This window comes from Cupressus sempervirens, chromosome 8, assembly GCF_028749045.1.
Source record: "Cupressus sempervirens isolate cs-2001-9-10 chromosome 8, ASM2874904v1, whole genome shotgun sequence".
Classification (NCBI taxonomy): domain Eukaryota; kingdom Viridiplantae; phylum Streptophyta; class Pinopsida; order Cupressales; family Cupressaceae; genus Cupressus; species Cupressus sempervirens.
The window spans coordinates 647768279-647788414 of NC_143125.1; the positions used below are offsets into that span (position 1 = coordinate 647768279).

The 20136-nt window shown below is 35.6% G+C and overlaps 1 protein-coding gene across 2 annotated transcripts in view; it reads left to right on the forward strand.

The window, feature by feature from the left end:
- The window catches only part of LOC149544097 (Tetratricopeptide repeat (TPR)-like superfamily protein), a 130764-nt gene that overhangs the window by 52086 nt on the left and 58542 nt on the right, over positions 1–20136 (forward strand). The window contains exon 5 of one of the 2 annotated variants that reach the window (XM_089798680.1): positions 11893–11954. In XM_089798680.1, coding sequence (XP_089654806.1) covers positions 11893–11954 — 62 coding nt within the window. The remainder of the gene's footprint in view (positions 1–11892; positions 11955–20136) is intronic. The other variant, XM_089798681.1, reaches the window with a different exon arrangement.

The following is a 20136-nucleotide window of genomic DNA, read 5'->3' on the forward strand; positions in this document are numbered from 1 at the left end:
TTTCATTTGTAGTTTACTACTTGGTCCTTTAGGTAACCTATCCTTCTTTAGGAATGCCATGACTAGGTCATCAACCTTGAAATGAATCTCCTTCTTCTGATTTGCCCTATACTTTTATTTGGTCACTGGCTTCTCTAGATGATCCTTCACTTGGTCATGCACTATCTTCATTAACTCTGCGAGTGTCTCCCTTGTGGCATTTCTTGACTTCATTTCATGTATATCCCTTAGTTCCATGGGTCCCCTTGGGTGAAACCCATATACTGCCTCAAAAGGTGCTCTCCCAGTGGATCTGTTAACTGAGTCATTGTAGGCATATTCTGCCTGATTGATCACTTGGTCCCAAACCAAACCGTGTTGCTTTGTTAAACACCTGAGTAAGTTTCCTAGAGACTTATTCACTACCTCAGTTTGGCCATCAGTCTAAGGGTGATAAGCTGATGAATAGGCTAGATGTGTGCCATGTTTCTTCCACAGTGTTCTCCATAAGTGTCCAATAAATTTTGTGTCTCTATCAGTTACTGTAGTCATTGGTAGCCCATGAATTCTTACTATTTCTTTGAAGAAAAGACTTGCAATTTGAGAGGCATCATGATTGCTTTTGCAGGGGATGAAGTGAGCCATTTTTGTGAACTGGTCAACTACTACAAACACCATACCCACTCCCCTAGTAGTATTAGGTAACCCAAGCACAAAGTCCATGCTTATACTATCCCAAGGTTTTGTAGGTGTTGGTTAAGGGTTGATATAACCCTGCATTTTATGATGTCCCTTTGGCTCTTCGACAAATTAAACAACTCTAGACATATCTCCTTACCTCATTCTGCATTCCAGGCCAATAGTAGAATCTTGCCACTTGTTCTAGTGTCTTGTCTGCCCCAAAATGACCTCCAAGTGCACCATTGTGCTTTTCTTTGATGATGTTTTCCCTCATTGATGACTTAGGGATGCATAGTCTGTTATCTTTGAACAATAGGGCATCCTACAATACATAATCAAAGAACTCACCATGGAAAGTGTTAGTGTAATCCAAACAAGTTTTATAAGCCTCCCTAAAATCAGAGTCTTCCTTATAAAGGTCTTTGATCTGCTCAAATCCCACACTCTGCAACTTGACTTCTTGAATTGCAAGTATCCTTCTGCTCAAAGCATTTGCCACTTTATTGGCAATCCCCTTCTTGTGCTTTATAGAAAAAGTAAAGGCTTGGATTTGTTCCACCCACTTGACATGTCTATGATTGAGCTTGTCTTGTCTATTTAGAAAGCTGAGGGCATGATTGCCAATATAAACTATAAACTCTTTTGGCATGAGATATTGCTTCCATTTCTTCAAGGCTTGTACTATGGAGTATAGTTCAAGATCATAAGTGGAGTATTTCTGCTTTGCTTCATTCAACTTCTCTGAGAAGAATGCAATGGGATGATTTTCCTGACTTAGGACTGCTCCTATAGCACTTCTACTAGCATCACACTCCACAGTAAACAACTTTTCAAAGCTAGGTAGCATTAGGGTGGGCAATTCTGCAACCTTCATCTCCAAGAATTGAAAACTCCTCTCTGCTGTTTCAGTCCACCTGAACTTGCATTTGACCCCTGCGTTTGATGGTATCAAGTATGGGAGCTACTATCCCATTGAACCCTTTAATAAATTTCCTATAAAATGTAGCTAAGCCATGGAAACTCCTAACATCACCCACTGTCTTAGGACTAGGCCAGTTCAAATTAGCTTCTACTTTACTAGGATCCATTCTTAGGCAACCTTTTGAAATCACAAAACCAAGGTAAACTAGTTCAGATTTGAAAAACTCACACTTTTCCAAATTGATGTGCAACTTCTCTTCATGCAATTTCCTCATTACCATTCCAAGATGCTCCAAGTGCTCTTCTTTGTTCTTGCTAAAGATCGGAATGTCATCCAAATAGACTAGTACAAATTTACCAATGAATTGCACTAATACTTTATTCATCGATCTCATAAAGGTGCTAAGAGCATTGCTCAAGCCAAATGGCATTACTAGCTACTCACACAGTCCTTCATTAGTCTTAAAAGCTGTTTTTCATTCATCTCCTTGCCCGATCCTAATTTGGTAATATCCTGATTTTAAGTCAAGCTTGGAATGTACACATGAATCTCCTAGATAATCCATTAGATCCTCAATCCTCGGCATGGGAAATCTATACCTGATTGTAATCTTATTGATAGCTCTTGAATCAACACATAACCTCCACTTACCATCCTTCTTCGGTGCAAAACTGAAGGGCATGCACAAGGACTCAAACTTTTCCTCACCAATCCTTTGTTTGGTAATTCTAACACTTGTCTACTTCTTCATTTTGCTGGGGTGTGAGTTTGTAGGCTGGTTTATTTGGCAATGTTGAACCAGGTACCAAATCAATTTGATGGCTTATGCTCTTGACAGGTGGTAATTCCTTTGCAACCAGTGAGGGATATAGTCTCAACAAGTCTTCAACCTTTGCCGGTAGTGGCTCCCTGTCCTTGACCTCATCCTTTTGCTTTGCTATTAGGGCATACCCTCGAAAATCTTCCTCCTTGGTCATCTGCAGGAATACCTTACCTCTATTTAGTCTAACTGATTTTTTTTTTCTTTTTTCGATTGGTATTGATTGATTTTGCATTGGCTCGCTTGTTATGTCTTTTGGTGGAAGTCTTATCAATTTGAGTTGGGTGCTCTTTGTTATTCCTTTGTATAGAATCATTTGGATGGATGTTTTTTATATCGTGTATTAACAATATTGAGGTTGTTCATATTGTCAATATGTTCCTTTGATATTTTTTGCATATTCTCTCCGTTCAAGGTTCTTTGTTGAAGCTTTATGTTGTTTTTGGGATGTCACTTGTATTTGTTTTCATTTCAATTGTCGTCAATTGATTCCCTGCGATATCTTTTGAATCTTTGACGTTTCTTTATCATGTCGTCTTCATCTTTTCTTGTGTTCTTGGGGAACGATATTATTATCTCTTTTGGCAGATGTACTCTTAGTGTTTCAAATCTCTTTATATTTCCTTCCGTAACTATCGTTAGTGTCCTTGTCATAAAGAAAATCGAAAAATTGCATTTTTATTTTCAACTTCGATAGCTGCGAATTCTTGAGGTAGTTGTATAAGCATCCAAGTCTAACCTGTTGTTGCCGCAACTTAGAGACTATGTTGTATGACCATTATCATCATTATTTATTTAGCAACTACATAACGTCTCTCATGTGATGGCAAAATCTTTTAGTTCAAATCTTTGGGTATTTTGCGTTATAATTTGTGGGTCTTTAAATTCAGCATTGTGCCAGGCCATGCATATTCGTTATTTTTTATAAGTTTCAGCTGACTCATGACTGGATGTCATCGTGTCTCATATATCTCTTATTTACATTCGTGTGCATGCTATAATGGGTCAAAAGTCTTATACTCATTGTAGCTTAGTTGGAACATAAGATGCTTAGGGAGATAGAGAGTTCGTCGATAGTTACTCCTTAAGCTGTGATGCAAGAGCATCCTATGGAAGTCGGCAATCCTGTATGCCAGGGCTTTGAGCTCGGATTTGCAGACTTATGGTTCGCGCAGTTGGGGGTGTGTTTGAGGCATATTGGGCAACCTTGTCTTAAGTGCGCATAAATTTTGGAGTTACTGTCTTGGAGTTAGAGCTGTTTTGGTGACCACTGGTCGCGTGTGTTAACTTTGTAGTTCTGTCAAATTGATATGATCATGAGTTTAATTATTAATGATAATATAAATATTCCTTTATATATATAATATATATATATATTATATTATATATACATAGTAATGTATATATTATACATATGGTTAGTTATATTATTTTATACTAACTAATGATGTTTAAACCTTGAAGAGACATGTCTCCTTCTCTCCTAATTATGTGAGATCCAAATCTGTATTCAGAACATATCTATAACAATGGCAATATAATTACATTTGCAGAAACGATCCAGGTTAGTCAACATGGTATTAGAGCCTATTGCAGATGTATGAAAACCATAGAGAAATAATGAAATCATTCATGAAGGGATCCTATACTAAAAAAATCAGAAATAGCAGATGAATTGTTTTAGACAGATGCAGTGGAGAGAACGCATTTGGTCAACACCAACCCTACGCAGAAGGAAAAATGAAGCAAATGTGTGCAGAGTAATAAATAGAAAAGGAGGATTGATATCTGCGAGCAAGTTGGAGATTGTAAGACTCGAGGTTGGCATGAGTGAATCTTCTTCAACATATCTTGCTCCACATAGGCAATGAGAGAGTGATAACAGTGGGAAGGACACCAATCATTGTCGATAGCAGTGGTGTAGATTACATAAGGATACAACCAATAAGAATAATTGAGGACCGTGTAAGAGTATGGAAGAGCAATCACTGTCTTTTGGGAAGTTTTGAATACACTCACAAGGAATTGTATAAGATTGATGAAGCAAATATTATACTAGTCAATAAACTGCTAACATCCTTAACATGTACAGGGAGTTGGAAATCTAAAATACATTTTAATTTGTACCAATACTTTGGGGTTCCCATATCAATGTCAAATATAGTAGAGAACATATATATGGAGGTCCCACCGAGATATGAACTTGGGTTTACTGGATTCAGACATGATTCATATAGGTTATTTCCTCTCTGGCAAATACAGGTCTCAACCATAGTGTAAATAGAATGGATGACAGGCTCATGCTTTGCTCAGTCTGTGACTTTTTAATAGATTGGCTGCTCGTTCAGATGGTATATCTAATATCTCCAATATCATTTTTATTCCTATCACTCATTCTGCCTTGTTTTATTCCTTCAAACCAATAAATTGCCTATGATGTGACTATCATTCTTTTCTTTCCTTTCAATACTTTGTGAGATACCAACCAAATGCACAGTGTCACGAGTATCCTCTGTGGAAACCCATGATGCTGGAGAATATTAGACATACCATCAGTCATTGGTAGAATGTAGACAAACACTTCTTTGGAAATATTATCGAGCATTTCTGAGTCCAAAATGGTCGAATAAGAAATGGCTGGTTCGCATGCACAGAGGAGGTTGTTGAAACATTATAATTTGTAATGCTTATGACAGATATTTATTCCAGCGTGCAAAGTATAGTCTTCCAGAATGAAACAGTCCCACAAAAGTTTTAATCCTTTTTAATATTATTCTGATAACCCACGAGATTTGATTATTCTGATGACTCATATGATTAGGGTGATAAAATTGAGGGGTCAAGGCTTACTTTTATTAATGACCCTCAGTCGACTTGTACAAACCTGACGTACCCCAAGAGCACATTACTTGCATATATGTATGATGGGGTCTGACCGATATTAGCACCACCGTACATATGATTTGTTTCTTATTTACTTTTGTATTTTGATCTCCTTATTTCATGCCACATTCCATATTGCTTTGTCACTACATAGTGATATATATATTTTATATTTTAGGTTTTCTTCATTTCTCTTTGTAATAGGGAAAACCATGCTTAACATTCAATGTCTTTCTTAAATGGGATTCCTGTATTCGCTTCAATGTATGCAATGCTCAAGAGAAGCAAATACTTTCACACATGATTTCCAAATTATGTTTTATACTTTCTTCTTACGTCTCATACACAACCGTGGGACTGAGAATGATTTTTGCAGATGGGTGGTTAGCTTGGTGTAGAAACACCTCTCAAGTAGCGGAAATTGTATAAATTGTCATGATTCTACATTGGATCTGAGTTCTATGAAAACTACCTTTGTTTGTTATGGCCCTACATTCAGAAATGAGCATATCAGAAGGTTTGGCAAGGAATGATCATGTATTCTTTGTGGAATATTAATGATTTCCGGCAAACTTAGATATGCATGAGTTTTGTACCGTGAGTGTAGGAGAATGTCACATTGCAACTCAGGCTCCAATATGAGTGCCTTTGAACAATTTAGTTAGTAACATTAATAAGGTAAAAGGTATCCATAAAGTATGAAGTTATAGATTTACTTTTATAGTTATTATTAAGTTATGAATATACAATAAAAGTTTTCTTTATTGATATTCATTTATATGTTAATATTATATGGATATTATAAATTTTCTAAGATAATTAGTGTAATCAAAGGAAAATTTATAATTATTTTTGAAAAGATGATTACATATATATATATTCAAATTCAAAATATAGCTTTTAAAAAGATCTTATTTTGAGAATTATATTAGTCTCTCTCTTATTTGTATTTCAATAAATACTAAAGAGTTATTTGTCTTTATTTTTTTTTAGAGTGATCTTGTAGGGAAAGGAGGGAGATTGACATTTCATTAGAGACAACCTTGAGAGAGAGGACATGTTCGTTTCTACTGTTAAACTAAATGAATGTTTGAATCTTCAATGGTCGAAAAGAGCAAGTTGGAACTTAGAAAGGAGTTGTCATATTTGATACAAAATTGTTCAACATTATAAGAATAAGTGGAAATTTTACATTGCGGGGGGAATAATAGTCAATGTTCCATTCCCACTTTTAGAGGGGACATGTTCCATTCTCAAATAATCTAAGAAGAAAATTCTGAATCTTCATGTGTAGATAAGTATTCTTATTTTTGACATTTATCTCTCTCTTGTTTGTAATTTCTATACATACTATAAAGTTTATTTGTCTTGATCTTTTCCTTTATGGTTGAGGATGTTTTTATAGGCAAAGAAAGTTGGTGCTTTAAACATGCTACCAGATATTGTGCAGACTCAACCTAATGATAGTAGCTCCAAAGACCCTGATGATCAAGATGGATAAAATGAGGCTCTCATCTTTGATGATTAATATTATGAGATTTTTCTACTAAGAGGGAGTGTGGCAGTTCTTCTAAGGCAACACATGAGCTTAGACGATTGATACTTAGAAGGAGTCTAAAAATACACGAGGGTGACTACATGATGTTGATGGGCCTACTCTTAAGAATATCATGAGGAAGTGATGACTTATCACCAAGAAATCAGAAAATTGATATCGGATTCAAAATGAGTTCGACAAGCATCCTTGGGTAAAAAGAGTTTCTGAGGAAGTAACTAGAGGACATGCCTTTCCAGGATTTATGTTTAGAGGGAGAAATTTTGAGATACAGTACTTTGTGGATGATATCTTCTCTATGAGAAGTTCTAAGAGAAATTCTTTATAATGCACTCTCCTCTATGAGAGAGAAGTATGAGGTGAAAGCCCTTTGTTCCACCCTCTAGTAGCAGCTATGGTGGGTCCACCCTCTGACTTGGTTCATGGTGGATATCATGTGAGTTACTACATTATGTTGTTATAATTATGTCATGAAAGATTACGATCTTTCATTGATGTATATATTTAGAGGGGAGTTATTGAAAGGTGACGATCTTATCAATAACTGGACTTGTTATCATAACAAACTACATTAAGTTGTTGTCCTAGTGTGCCGGAAGTTATGATAACAAAAAAAAAGGTTACTATTGTAAGTTGATGATCTTATCAATAGTAGACCTACCTCCTAACACCAAAATGTGTTGGATCAAGTGTTATCTTGGTTCTTCAGGCCGGAATTTGCCGAACACCTTGATAACCAACTTATCATGGTTCTTCTGGCTGGATTTTGTCGGACACGATGAAAGTTGTTATGGTTCTTCAGGTCGGATATTGCCAGACACCATAACTTAAATCTATTATAGACCACACTTAAGGTGGTATTTAAACTTATATTAAAGTTATAGTAATTGTTTAATTTCTCTCCTTGCTAAAAGAAAAGGTGGTGAGAAACTTAGTCTGATTATGAATCGTAGCAAATTCCATATATAATATATGTGTGTGTTGATGGACTTATGTTGATATCCTTAAATATATTATTCTAGGAATATCATACTGAGATGATATCTCTTTGCTTAATTTCCCTCCTTGCTAAAAGAAAAGGTGGTGAGAAATTTAGTCTCATTATGAATCATAGCAAATTCCATATATAATATATGTGTGTGTTGATGGACTTATGTTGATATCCTTAAATATATTATTCTAGGAATATCATACTAAGATGATATCTCTTTGTATACTCAAGAACATAATATGTTCTATATCAATCCTTCCTAACTAAGAGGGAGTGTTAACTTTGTAGTTCTGTCAAATTGATGCGATCATGAGTTTCATTATTGATGATAGTATAAATATTCCTTTATATATATTATATATTATATATAATATATCTTACATATATTATATTATATTATATATATAGTAATGTATATATTATACATATGTTTAGTTATATTATTTTATACTAACTAATGATGTTTAAACCTTGGAGAGACATGTCTTCTTCTCTCATACTTATGTGAGATCCAAATTTGCATTTGGAACATATCTATAAGAATGGCAGTATAATTACATTTGTAGAAACGATCCGTGTTACTCAACAACGTGCTCTTGATTTACTAGCAGACCTTCGAGAATGTTTTTGCTAGCTTCGATCCATGGGAGTTGACATTTGTGCTCTTGAATTTGGATAGTTGGGTGGCATGTGGGCCTATCCCTAAGGGTGTGTACTTTCATGTGGTCTTACGAGTGAGTTTTTTTATTGTAAACTTGGGGTTTATCCTAAGTATTTAGTTATTTAATGTATTTAATGTTCATTGCCAAGGCAACTTGTGGCTTGATAGTGTATTTAATGTGAGTGTTTAATTAATTTAACTTGCTAGGTCGACTTGTGGCTTGGTTTAGTATAAGTAGGAGGTCTTGTCTTGTTTTGAGTGATAGTTCTTTCAGAATGAGGAAGATGGAGTTGTTGAGGAGCGAAGTTGAGCAGAGCTAGTAGCTAAGTGTGGGCTTGGGAAACAAGATGGTTGCTTGGTGGCTTGCGAACACAAGTTTAGATTCTTCTTGGGGTTTTCTATCAGATTGTGGATGTGAGCTAGTTGGGAGTTTGGATCGTGTGAGGTCTTGCAGAGTTACTATTGTAATTGCTTTGTATTTGTCCATAACTTGAAAGACCTTATAGTCGGGCATGTTGAATGAAAAATTTATGATTCTATTATGAGAATCGGTGCTATTTTGGATCTAAACCTCTGTGTTATTGTTTATATTCCGTTGTGTGATTATTTGCTTGGGGCTTGGACATCTCCTTTTGGGGATTCTCCGACCTTGCATTGCATCAAGTGGTATCAAAGCATAGGTTTGATCTGGTTGGTTGATCTTATCAGAGTGAAGGTTGGATTTGTTGCTTTGGGTTTGTAAAGATCTTGGAAGATGCATCCGAGAAGATTGGACCCTAGGGCGATTGATGATCTCTGTGATGTTGTTTAGATTCTTCTTGGGGTTTTCTATTAGATTGTGGAGCTGAGCTAACTAGGAGTTTGGATCTTCCGAGGTCTTGCAAAATTACTACTGTAATTGCTTTGTATTTGGCCGTAACCCAAAAGGCCTTACAACTGGGCATGTTGAATAAAAATCTTATAATTCTATTATGATAATTGGTGCTATTTTGGATCTAAATCTCTATTTTATTGTTTATATTACGTTGTGTGATTATTTGCTTGGGGCTTGAACATCTCCTTTTGAGGATTTTCTTGCCTTGCACCACATCAAGCTGGTTCATGTGGGTGAAGTAATAATCATGGACGACATTTTCGCATTTTAAAGAAAATATGTTTGTTCCGTTTTTTCTTGTAATAATTTTGATGGAAAATCATTTTACCATTTTTCATTCATTCCTCAACCTGTATGTTCTCATGCATGAGGTTTTCTTTCAGATCGTTGAATGGGTGTTGTAGTGTGCTCGATTACTGTGATTCTCCAGTGATCGTTTGGAATTTTACTTCTTTAAGCTGGCATAGCTCCATCTCACATTGGACTCCTCAAACATTTGTCAACAAGAGGATTTTGGAGTGGTACTTGGATATTTGTCTTGATTATTCTAGTTCGATTGATTTTCTGATTCAACCCTTTCATTACTTCTATAGTGGTGGATAAAGATTATTGCATGAGTGTTGGAAAAAGACTTCTATATTAGCTTTAGCTTCTGTCTTTATTTTTCGAACATTGATATGTTGGGTTTCGTATTTCTGCTGGCAATTCACATGCTTGGAGACGTCAAAAAGGCTTTCAGAACTGTGGCTTATTAGAGCTGAAATCTTGTGCTTTCGTATGAGAACTCTATGATTATATTTTTGTATGGTTTAGATAACTAGAAATGGTATACTCATAGCATTATTTCTTATGATGGATTGATGTTATTAATCTTGCTTCGTTGTAGGAAAAGCAATGATTAATAGGGAGATGTTTTAGCTTCAAAGGGAGGCTTCATAATTAAGAGGGAGTGCTTATGGAATCCTCATCGGTCTCATGTATGCTTGTGGTATTTGTGAAATTTTCTTATTTTAGAGTCAAGCTAGGTATGATTAACTTTGAGACTTAAATGGAACCAAGTCTTGTTTTTGATATGCTTATTTCTATTCTTGTGTGAATAAATAAGGTTGTAAGAATTGGCTATGATAACACTTTCGCTCTAGGAGTGATCATCATGTGGAGAGAATCTGTGGTGTGAGTTGGATGTCATGTTGAGTGATTCCATGACAATTCACGTGTAGAGAATCCGTTATTGAAGGCTTAGCTAGATTCTTACAAATCTATCATGTTGAGTGATTCCATGATTATTAACAATGAGTAAATTGTACTCTTAGTGTCATGTTGAGAGATTCCATGACGACATCATGAAATATGTTTATGTTTCCTGCAAGGTTTTCATATTGAGTGATTCCATGATTATTAACAATGAGTAAATTATTCTCTTAGTGTCATGTTGAGAGATTCCATGACAGCATCATGAAATCTGTTTATGTTTCGTGTGGGTTTTTATTTAAAGTGATTCCATGAAATTTTATAAGATTTATGTGATTAGATATTATCATTGACATTTTGGGTGCAGCTTTGTGCGACTATTCAGCTAAAGAGTTTCTCTCTCGCTAAGAGGGAGTGTTGGAGTTTGTAGTTGTGATGTGATAGAAATTTTTATCTCCGGGCGTTAATTCCGTTATAGTCATCTTCAGCTGAAAAGGACATTTATGATAATTGTAATATTTAATATAAAGATGTGTCATTCATGATGCATTAAGGCATGGAAATACAAAGAGTTGTATTTGTAATGAAGAGTTATATTGTTGGAATTTCAAGAGACATTTTGTTGTAAAGTGAAGAGACTCCTAATAGATATGCCACTACTAGTATAAAATTATAGGGAAGAATGTACAAACTACAAAGGATGTGAACAAGAATCTGCCCCCCTCTTACAATATTAAATATACAAATCAAGTATTTTTACACAGTAATTGAAGCAATGCACATATCTCAATGGATCTCTAGGATTCAGGCTATAACAGATCTTTGTACCATCTGGACTAGCAGCATCAAATCAGTCAGTAGTAACCTAGCACTTAAAGTAAAATTTGATTGAACTGTAGGCAATCGTGTTTGCAATAATTTAAAATCTTTCAAGTGCAGTTGTTAGAAGCTAGTAATCACCAATTAGTGATCATAATTGGCTAGAGCCATACTTCAATCTACAGTACTTGATATCCCTGCATTTATAGTAACATGTACAGTTATAAGTCATGATCAGGAACATTAGCAACTGAATTTTGAAATGTTTGTTGGCCATAGTTTCTTTTAATCTTATTCTTCATTGTTAAGCAACATATCCCAAATATGAAGCTGCATCTTCCAGAATATGGTTTACTTCAATTTATTTAAAACTACTTATACCAGCATTCACTTTTTAAATTTCTTTAATTTCTATTTATGAGTACCTTCATTTCTCCAACAAGACTAAAGTCTTTGAGAATACTTCTACTTTGGTAATATGTTTTTCAATCTTTCAATAATTTTTTTTTGTAACAGGAGCTGATCTTTCTGATGCTGATCTCAGAGGAGCAGACTTTTCACTAGCAAATGTGAGAAAGGTGCATGAAGTGGTCCTTGCTGATCTATTCCTCACTAGTTTTGTATAGTTTTTCAATTTCCAGCTGTGTGCTTTTCTCAGGTCACAATCTTGGATTGGTCTGCACATTACTTTTAACTTGTCTTGTGACCTTACAAGTGGAAGGTGGAATGTAATTAGTATGGTTTGGATTTCTATGGTCTATACACTTACTTCTTTCTTAGGTGTTGCATTGTTGACAGGGACTCACAGATTTTATGTGTAAGTACTATATTTTTTGTGACATATTGAGCTTTCATTGTTTCAGAAATGCTTTTCTACCAATTTGTGTGATGTCCCCATTTTTGTGTTGCACCTGAGTTGATGGATTTAGCCTATCATGGGGGTCCTTGTAGGCTGATACTGGCATTTAGAGGATCTTGTTGTCGAGTTATTTGGCTCTCCAGTGGCCAATTGTGAGTTTGACTCCGTTTTGAGGGACTTACTATTTATAGTAAGTCAACAGATGAGTCCAATGAGCTCAGAGGATTTAGAAGAGTTATATGATGCTTCTAGATGTTACTTCTTACTTTTGGTTTGGTTTCCAAGATCTTGGAGGGAGCGTCTATTTTTAGTAAGTTACCTAGTCAAGACCAGTCATCATCTTTTATCATTAGGATCACTTCTGTGCCAACAAATTTTCAATTCCAGTGTTGCTAGGCCATTTTTGCAAGTTGGGTGCACTATTGGTTATAATTTAATTATATTTATTAAGGTTTCTATTTTAATTGAAATTGTTTAATGGGCACGGTAGTGTTATGGCTTGTTGGAATTGAGATGGAAAGTTTTAAATCATGGGCACAGGAAACAGGGACCTTGTGTGTTAGGATACTGCTTTATCAGTGAAAAGGTTAATTTTGGAGAATTTGGGGAGATTAATTAATAAAGTGATTTTATTATTTGTCAACTTTAAAAAGTATAACATTAAATTGTTTTATGAGAAATGAAGCCTTTTAAGTGAAAAGTATAACCAATAAGCTACATAGCATTTGGTGTGAAGAATAATCTTTGGCTCTAAAATGTTATAAAAGTGCATTCCTTGCAAGAAGTCGATTTATTCTATTACTTTCAAGGGTTTGAGGAGTTCTTACTGAAAGAATTGTAAATTCTTATCAGTTCCTGCACTTTGAGTTGGTTATCTCATGCCAATGAAGTTTTCCTTAATTACTGTTGCAAATCAATCTAGCGTTTGAAGATATATTTGGTACCAAAAATTGTTATTCATTGTTGTTAATTGATGAGAGAAGAACAACTATCACAAAGGGTTATAATTCTTCTAATACAAACAACGTTTGCTGTCCTTAATTACATATTAGAGTGGTGGCGAGCAAGATTATAGTGGCAGCACCAAGTTTCTTCAAGCTGCGTTCTATTTAGTGGAGTTGTGGCTCCAAATACTTGGTTTCTATCAATATTTCCTTGGCAGCGATTGAGCATAAAGGATTTGCACGTGTTGATATAGGAAAAATTCTATTTCATCCATAACAAGAAGGTCCCAATGATGATGTTTCTTATTTGCCAGGTTCTTAAATTTCTTAAATTTATGCACTTCATTGGCATTGTAATTATTTGCAATTAGAAGCATAGCAAATAAAGTTAAAGTTGAGTTGATATCAATTTTGTTTCGCATTTCAAGTTGGCATTTCTAAATATTTGAAAAACCAAAAAAAAATACCAAAAAAGTCAAAAAACTCTAAAACTTCAAAAACCAAAAAGTGATTCTACAACATTGATTTAGAGTGAGCTAGTATGACTCATTACATTGGTATTGGAGCAGTATCTTCCATCTTGTGCAGAAGGGAAAAGATTATTATTTGGTCCTGTTGTTGTTAATTGATTGACCAACACTCTTGCAGTTGTTTGGTTATGGATAAATACAGGAAACCTAGTAAACAAGGAAACCTGTTGAATAGCATGGCTAATCTTAGAAAGCAAACAAATGCCTGGTGGTAAGTATGGAAAAGCTTAGACAAAATCAGAAAAGGATGGGTGAATTACTTTTGAACTCGACAGCTATAGACAATTGTGCAAGGTAGATGGTTTCTATTTTTAAAAGTCTTTGTCATAGAGAAAATAGGAAAGGAATCAAGAACATTGTATAAGGGTAGCTTCATCAACCAACCATTGGTGGAGCCTTGTCTTAGTGGGGCAGCTACTAGTTCCTCTCATATGTGATGTTGGAGGTTCTTCTTGGGAGTATGTGGTTATGATAGACTTGCCCGAGGACAGTTGCATTGAGTCTCAACATTTACGTGAGGCAGGAGATAATGACCCTGGCAATGCTGATGACATGATAGCTACCATTGATTGCAGCCTTTCATTAGTTGGTAGTAGTGAAAATGTTAGTCATACAAAGGCTAATTTTTATAACAACAGTCCTATTTTTGAGGCTCTTGATGGTGTTGATGACAGGGCAAGTGTGGAGAATGTTGTTGGTATCACTATGAGCTCTAACTCACATGACGAGAGTGTTCAGTTTGAGGATTGCATGGAAAATATAGACAACAATAGCCCTGATTTTTATGACAGTAGTCATAATAGTGAGCCTATGCAGGAGGTAGTGACTTTTCCATAAATAGGTGATGGTTGCATAGAGTTCTCTTGTGTTGACATTCATGATTCGGGTGTGAGAAGTGAGTTATACGATGTAGATTTGTACCATAATGATTTTGATTTTTATGACAGCAATGAGCCATGCTTGCAACAACATGAGACTATAGAGGTTTTAGAGGTGGATGATTTTGGCACTTGTGATTTAGGTACTATTGATATTATTTATAAGGATAACTCATGTTGCAGTAAGTCTGATTTGTTATATCAGACTTAAGCAAATAATTCTTAATACATCTTGAGCCTTGGTTATGACCAAGATCGTGGTTAGACATTATTATAATGTTCCTTCATTCTGAAGTGAGAGTCAAAAAGAAAAGGTGCATCGTAAAAGGCATAACATATGAAGTAGGAAATAAGAATTGCGAAAATGATTTCATAACCTGAAATGCAACTCAAAATCTGTCGACGTGATCTTATAACACAACTTCATGCAGAATCACTGTCTTAAGCATGGCCAATATTGTCGTTGAGGTATGGTAATTGATACCAGGATACTGCTGAAAGGAATAAGGAGAAAAAGCTTCGGCTTAGAACAATCGCAGGTGGAGAAGAAAGTAAATGATTGTTTTTGTCCTCAGCCGTGGTGAGAATAAATTGAGGCCTCCCATGGCTTCTTCGGTTACAAGAAAGGAAGCTTGATCATGGCCAAACACCGGTTACAAGAATTTTTTTCAAATTTTAAATGAGTGACGCTGAAATGAAGATGGCAAATGCTTGTCAATATGAAGTCATAATTAAAACATAAAGATTATGCGTTCTCATGGTTGTGCCAAAAATATATATATATATCTATATATATCTATATATATAATGTTATCATGCTATTGACTTCTACCTATAATTGTACATACATATACATATATCTATACGCATGTCTAACTTGAGAGTACGTATAATTCTTTTTTATCATTTTATTCTCTCTAGGTACACACGCATATATGTATATATACATTTAAGTGCAATTCATAGATATTACTAGAATATCATGGTAGCATTGTATATATATATATTTATATTTATGTAAAGTTATAAGATTGACCATTTCTAGAGTCTCAAAATAAAAGAGAGGTAATAGTTCTTATAATATCAAATGTTTAATGTTTCTCTTATTATAAAAAAATTGACCAGGTAGCTCATGACTTGTCCAAGATATACTCCATTGCCTAGCCATTAAATCTTTCATCAAGGTAGTTAGAGTCTATACTTGATGGTCTGACGGAGGACTAAATTGGTGCCCCATTCCTTGAATCCCGTTTAGCAATGCTTCCCCCCCTTCGTTTGCTTCTGCAACCAAAAATGCATATTCCACAATAATAACATGTTTCTCCATTTAAAATGAAATATCAAGGAAACACAATAATTGATAATTGTCACAATGGCTAACCACCACTAACATTTATCTTAAAATATAAGCATTGAAATAACAATAATCAACTAACAAGTTATTTACACATGAATCAATTCGGTTAATCATAACTTCCATTTCACAAGACCCTGATATTCGAGAGTTTTTAACTAACCATTACAACGGCTATAATTTTATGTTACAAGATAAAAAATTTGGGATGTTGCAGACCTGGTATAACTAGGTGAGAAGAATTATTGGATTACATGTCATGAGGACATGCAATCGAATTACATGCAATTGCATCACATGTAATTCATCTTCTCCAACTACAAAGATGAAATACTAAAAACTAAAAAGGAGAAGATAGAAAAAGTTGAATCAATCCTTGAGATTGTAAAGGAAAGCCTTATATTTGGCAATACAATCATGAACCAAAGGAAGATCTGGGATCTCCATTTTCTTTGAGACGGCTTCAACTCTGACTGCATTTACATGTGCTGAATTTTACAACTTCGTAATTCTCTGGAACAAAATCCCATGTGTTTCACTGCAAACTTGTATCTAACGAACTTGTTCATTGTATGTGATCCGAATTTTTCATAATCAAAATTAGTATTGACTCTGTTGATGTACCCCAAGGTCATTTCTTATTCAATGAACAGGCTGTCTTGCTCAATAAGGTTCTTGCATCGCATTTCCTCTAGATCACTAATGATCTCCATTTCTACTGTTTGACAACCTTCTAAGGCTCCTTGTAACTCTATCAAAAGCTTCCCAATATCTCCTCGTTATGACCCATGAGTCCTTGATATTTGTAGAACATATCAGAGGATGGAATGCCATCGCATGAAATCAAGGTATCCAAATCAACATCTTCTTTTTGATCACAAATACCCAAAATTTCTTTCAAGGTATTGGTCTTTTGGTTGAAGGAAGTGATCATGTCATGGAATATCTCCTCAACATCTTTAATACATTCAAGGACTTTGATCACATCTTTGATTGATTGAACTCCTTTTGAGATAACTTATTCGAACCAAGCCTCGACTGCGTTGGCTCTCTGATTCACCTTGGTTGTTTGAAATGTGACGATTGCAGGCTACGAGGATTGTTAGTAGATGACCTCGTGAAGACATGCAACCTCATGTTTCAGCTGGTTCTTCTTTTTCTAGAACTCGTGATTTCTTTTTGACAAATTTGTGAGTGCGTCTTGGGCATCCTGCAAACTCCCTAGCCGTGATTGTTTTCTAAGTTCAATATTGGCGAACTTGTAATCTGAGTGGTTAGGCTCCTCAGTTGGTTTGTCGACCAAAGACTCTGCAATCTCGGCATATTTGATCTTTCTAGAATCAACAACAATTCTTGAAACGACCTTGGCCTTTGAGGGTTTAGATTTATTCTTCTTGATAGGGAGATTATTTGGGGGCACTACGACCTTTCTTCTTTTCATTGTGTTTTTTTCCCAACCATGTAGGTAGATTGAAATCTTCATTTGCTGAAATTGGGACAATGGCTACAATAGACATTGATCTTGATTGTATTTCTATTGTCACCATGCTTGCTTCAGTTTGCATAGTTGGAACCATGGGTGTCCTTTAAGATGACTCCGTCATGAACGTCTCAAACCTTGCAACCAAGGTATCAAGTTGGGAAATTTGACCTTCTATGAGAGTTGAAAAATCATCAAATACATTGTTGTGAGGTTTTCACATCATCGCCCCAAAATTTTGGGGACTCCCATTTTCGACCTCTGCCTTGACAATTTTTCGCGTGATGTTGATTTTTTTTGGTCACCTTGGCAATTTTAGCCTTGCTTGGATTCGGTAGAATGGCAATTCGCCGTTAGGCCCCTTAGGCATTTTCGTTTTGTTTTCACCCAGTGTCAACTTAATTTCGATTTTCATGGACTGGTAGTTTCTTCCATAGGCCGAATGAATTCCAAACGGCAATTTTTTTTTTCAATGATGTTTTGGCAGGATGAAATTGTGAATTTTGGGACTTAACGGATTTTGGAAATTTGGTAAATTGAAAAGCTTAAAACGTTTTCAAAATCAAATTTGGATATCACTGTTTTGAAAATCTTGAAAATTTTGGTGAAAACGAATTTTTTTGGATGAAATGGATTTCAATTTTTATTCTTTTAAATTGCCTAGATGAATTTATTTTTGTGAAATTTGGATTGAAATTGCAAGTAAAAAATTGGATTTGATGGAAAAAATTCGTTTGGAATGATTTAAAATTGTCTAACATGATTGGCGAGATTTTTAGAGGGCAATTGAGTTGAAATTGAAATGTGGTTTTAGGCTTCTAAATTTTGTTTCAAAGGGGTTTTAATTGCAAAATTCATCAAGGGGAGAATTTTGATTCTTAATGGCTAATTATTTCAATTTCCCTTTGCAATTTACAACTTTAGGCAATTTAATTTCCATTTCTTTCAATAAGTTCATCCACTAATGGAACAATTAATTACAATTTAGGCTTAAATGGTCCATTTAATGAGTGTTTAAACCCCATTTAATGTCATGCAAGAGGTTGGCTCTTTGGTGAGAAGCAAAAGAAGTTCCTATAAAGGAGACTCCTCCCCTCGCCTCCTTTCTCCTCTCATAATTGCACACCAAAGTTGGTGAACTTCGCCAAGGCAGTGCTTCTACATTGGCAATTCTTCATGCAAATTAGGGTTTGTGGCGGCATTTGAAAGGGCATATCAGATCTGTTCATGGGCAGTGAGCTAGGGTTTTGAGGCATGTGTTAGGATCCATTTTTGGCGATAGAGAGGACAATTTTGACACTTCTTCAACACTCCATTTTGGCGATTTTTGGCAAGCATCTAGGGTTTTGGCACCTCCATTGTGGACTGTTTTGGGCAGCATTTGAATCATTTTCAGATCTGCTCCTTTGGCGTCAATTCCAGTCTTTATAAGGCAGCAAAATCCATCACATTTGAGCACCTTCATTTTCGGCAATTTGCATGTGCATGTTAGGGTTTTATTGGCGGCAACTTCTAGTGCATTTTGGACAGAATTTGGATAGTGTTTTGGAGGTCTGATTTATATCATTTATGATAAATTTGAGGGTCTGATTTCACAAGTTTTATTGCAGCACTTCATGCCCTAGTTGGGTCATAACCAAACTCTAGCAATTTTCATTGACATCTTCTACTATTGGCAACTTTTTTTGAAGGATATTGAAGGCAGATTTGAGGACATTGTTTTGTGCCCTAGAGCAAGTATTTCAATGACAATTTCCAGAATTTGATCAAGTCTGATTTGGACAACATAAGGGCAGATTTTTAGACATTTTGGTGCCCTAGCCAAGGAGTTTTAATAAGCATTTTCAGTATTTGCATTAGGTGGACAGAATGCCAAGTTCTCATTTCACTTGCCATGACTTCACATTCTTGCATGGAGGACTAAATTTTCACATGTTGGACAAATTTCCAAAGTTGTTCTTAGTTGGTAGAAGAACGAACTTCATTCCACGTTTGGAGGCCACTCTAAGGGCAAGGTTGTCTCTCTCTTGTTCTTGCTTGGTTTCATTCCTCTTCTCTTGCTTGTACTTTTCATCCACCACTTCATCATCCCATTGATAGGTTGGAGTTGGGAGATATAAGTGTAGTTTTCATGATAGGTCACTTGGAGAGGTAGAAATAAGCTAGACCACCCTAGGAATGAAGTTGGGAGATATTAAGTGTAGTCCATCCTAAGGTAACGAAGGGGTAGAAATAAGTGGTAGTCCCATACCTAGGTTGAAGACTGGAGATTGATAAGTGTAGTGATAGGACTTTGTGAGGATGAAATAAGTTAGAATCTATCGATAGAAAGAAGGTTGGAGATTGATAAGGGTAGTCCATATCACTTAGAACGAAAGTGTAGAAATAAGTGTTTAGGATGGTAGATGTTAGTGCAAGCAAGAACCCAAGAGGAACATATACCAAAAAAGACAAGGAAGACATGATGTCAAAGACCGCTTTCTTTTCGAAATTGAAGCAAGTCTGTAACACCAACGGTGGCACTATAAACATGATACAGTTGAGAGACAAATGATGGATCAGGCCGCCAAGTTCCACCAGGATAATCAAGATGCCTACTTCACTCTCCTAAAACAAAATTGGATACATGAAGACAAGAAGGGAGTCACCAAGGCATCAAGGTCCACCCGATCAGACTTCAAATCAGAGTATGGTGACCTCATTGTGCTGCTCAAC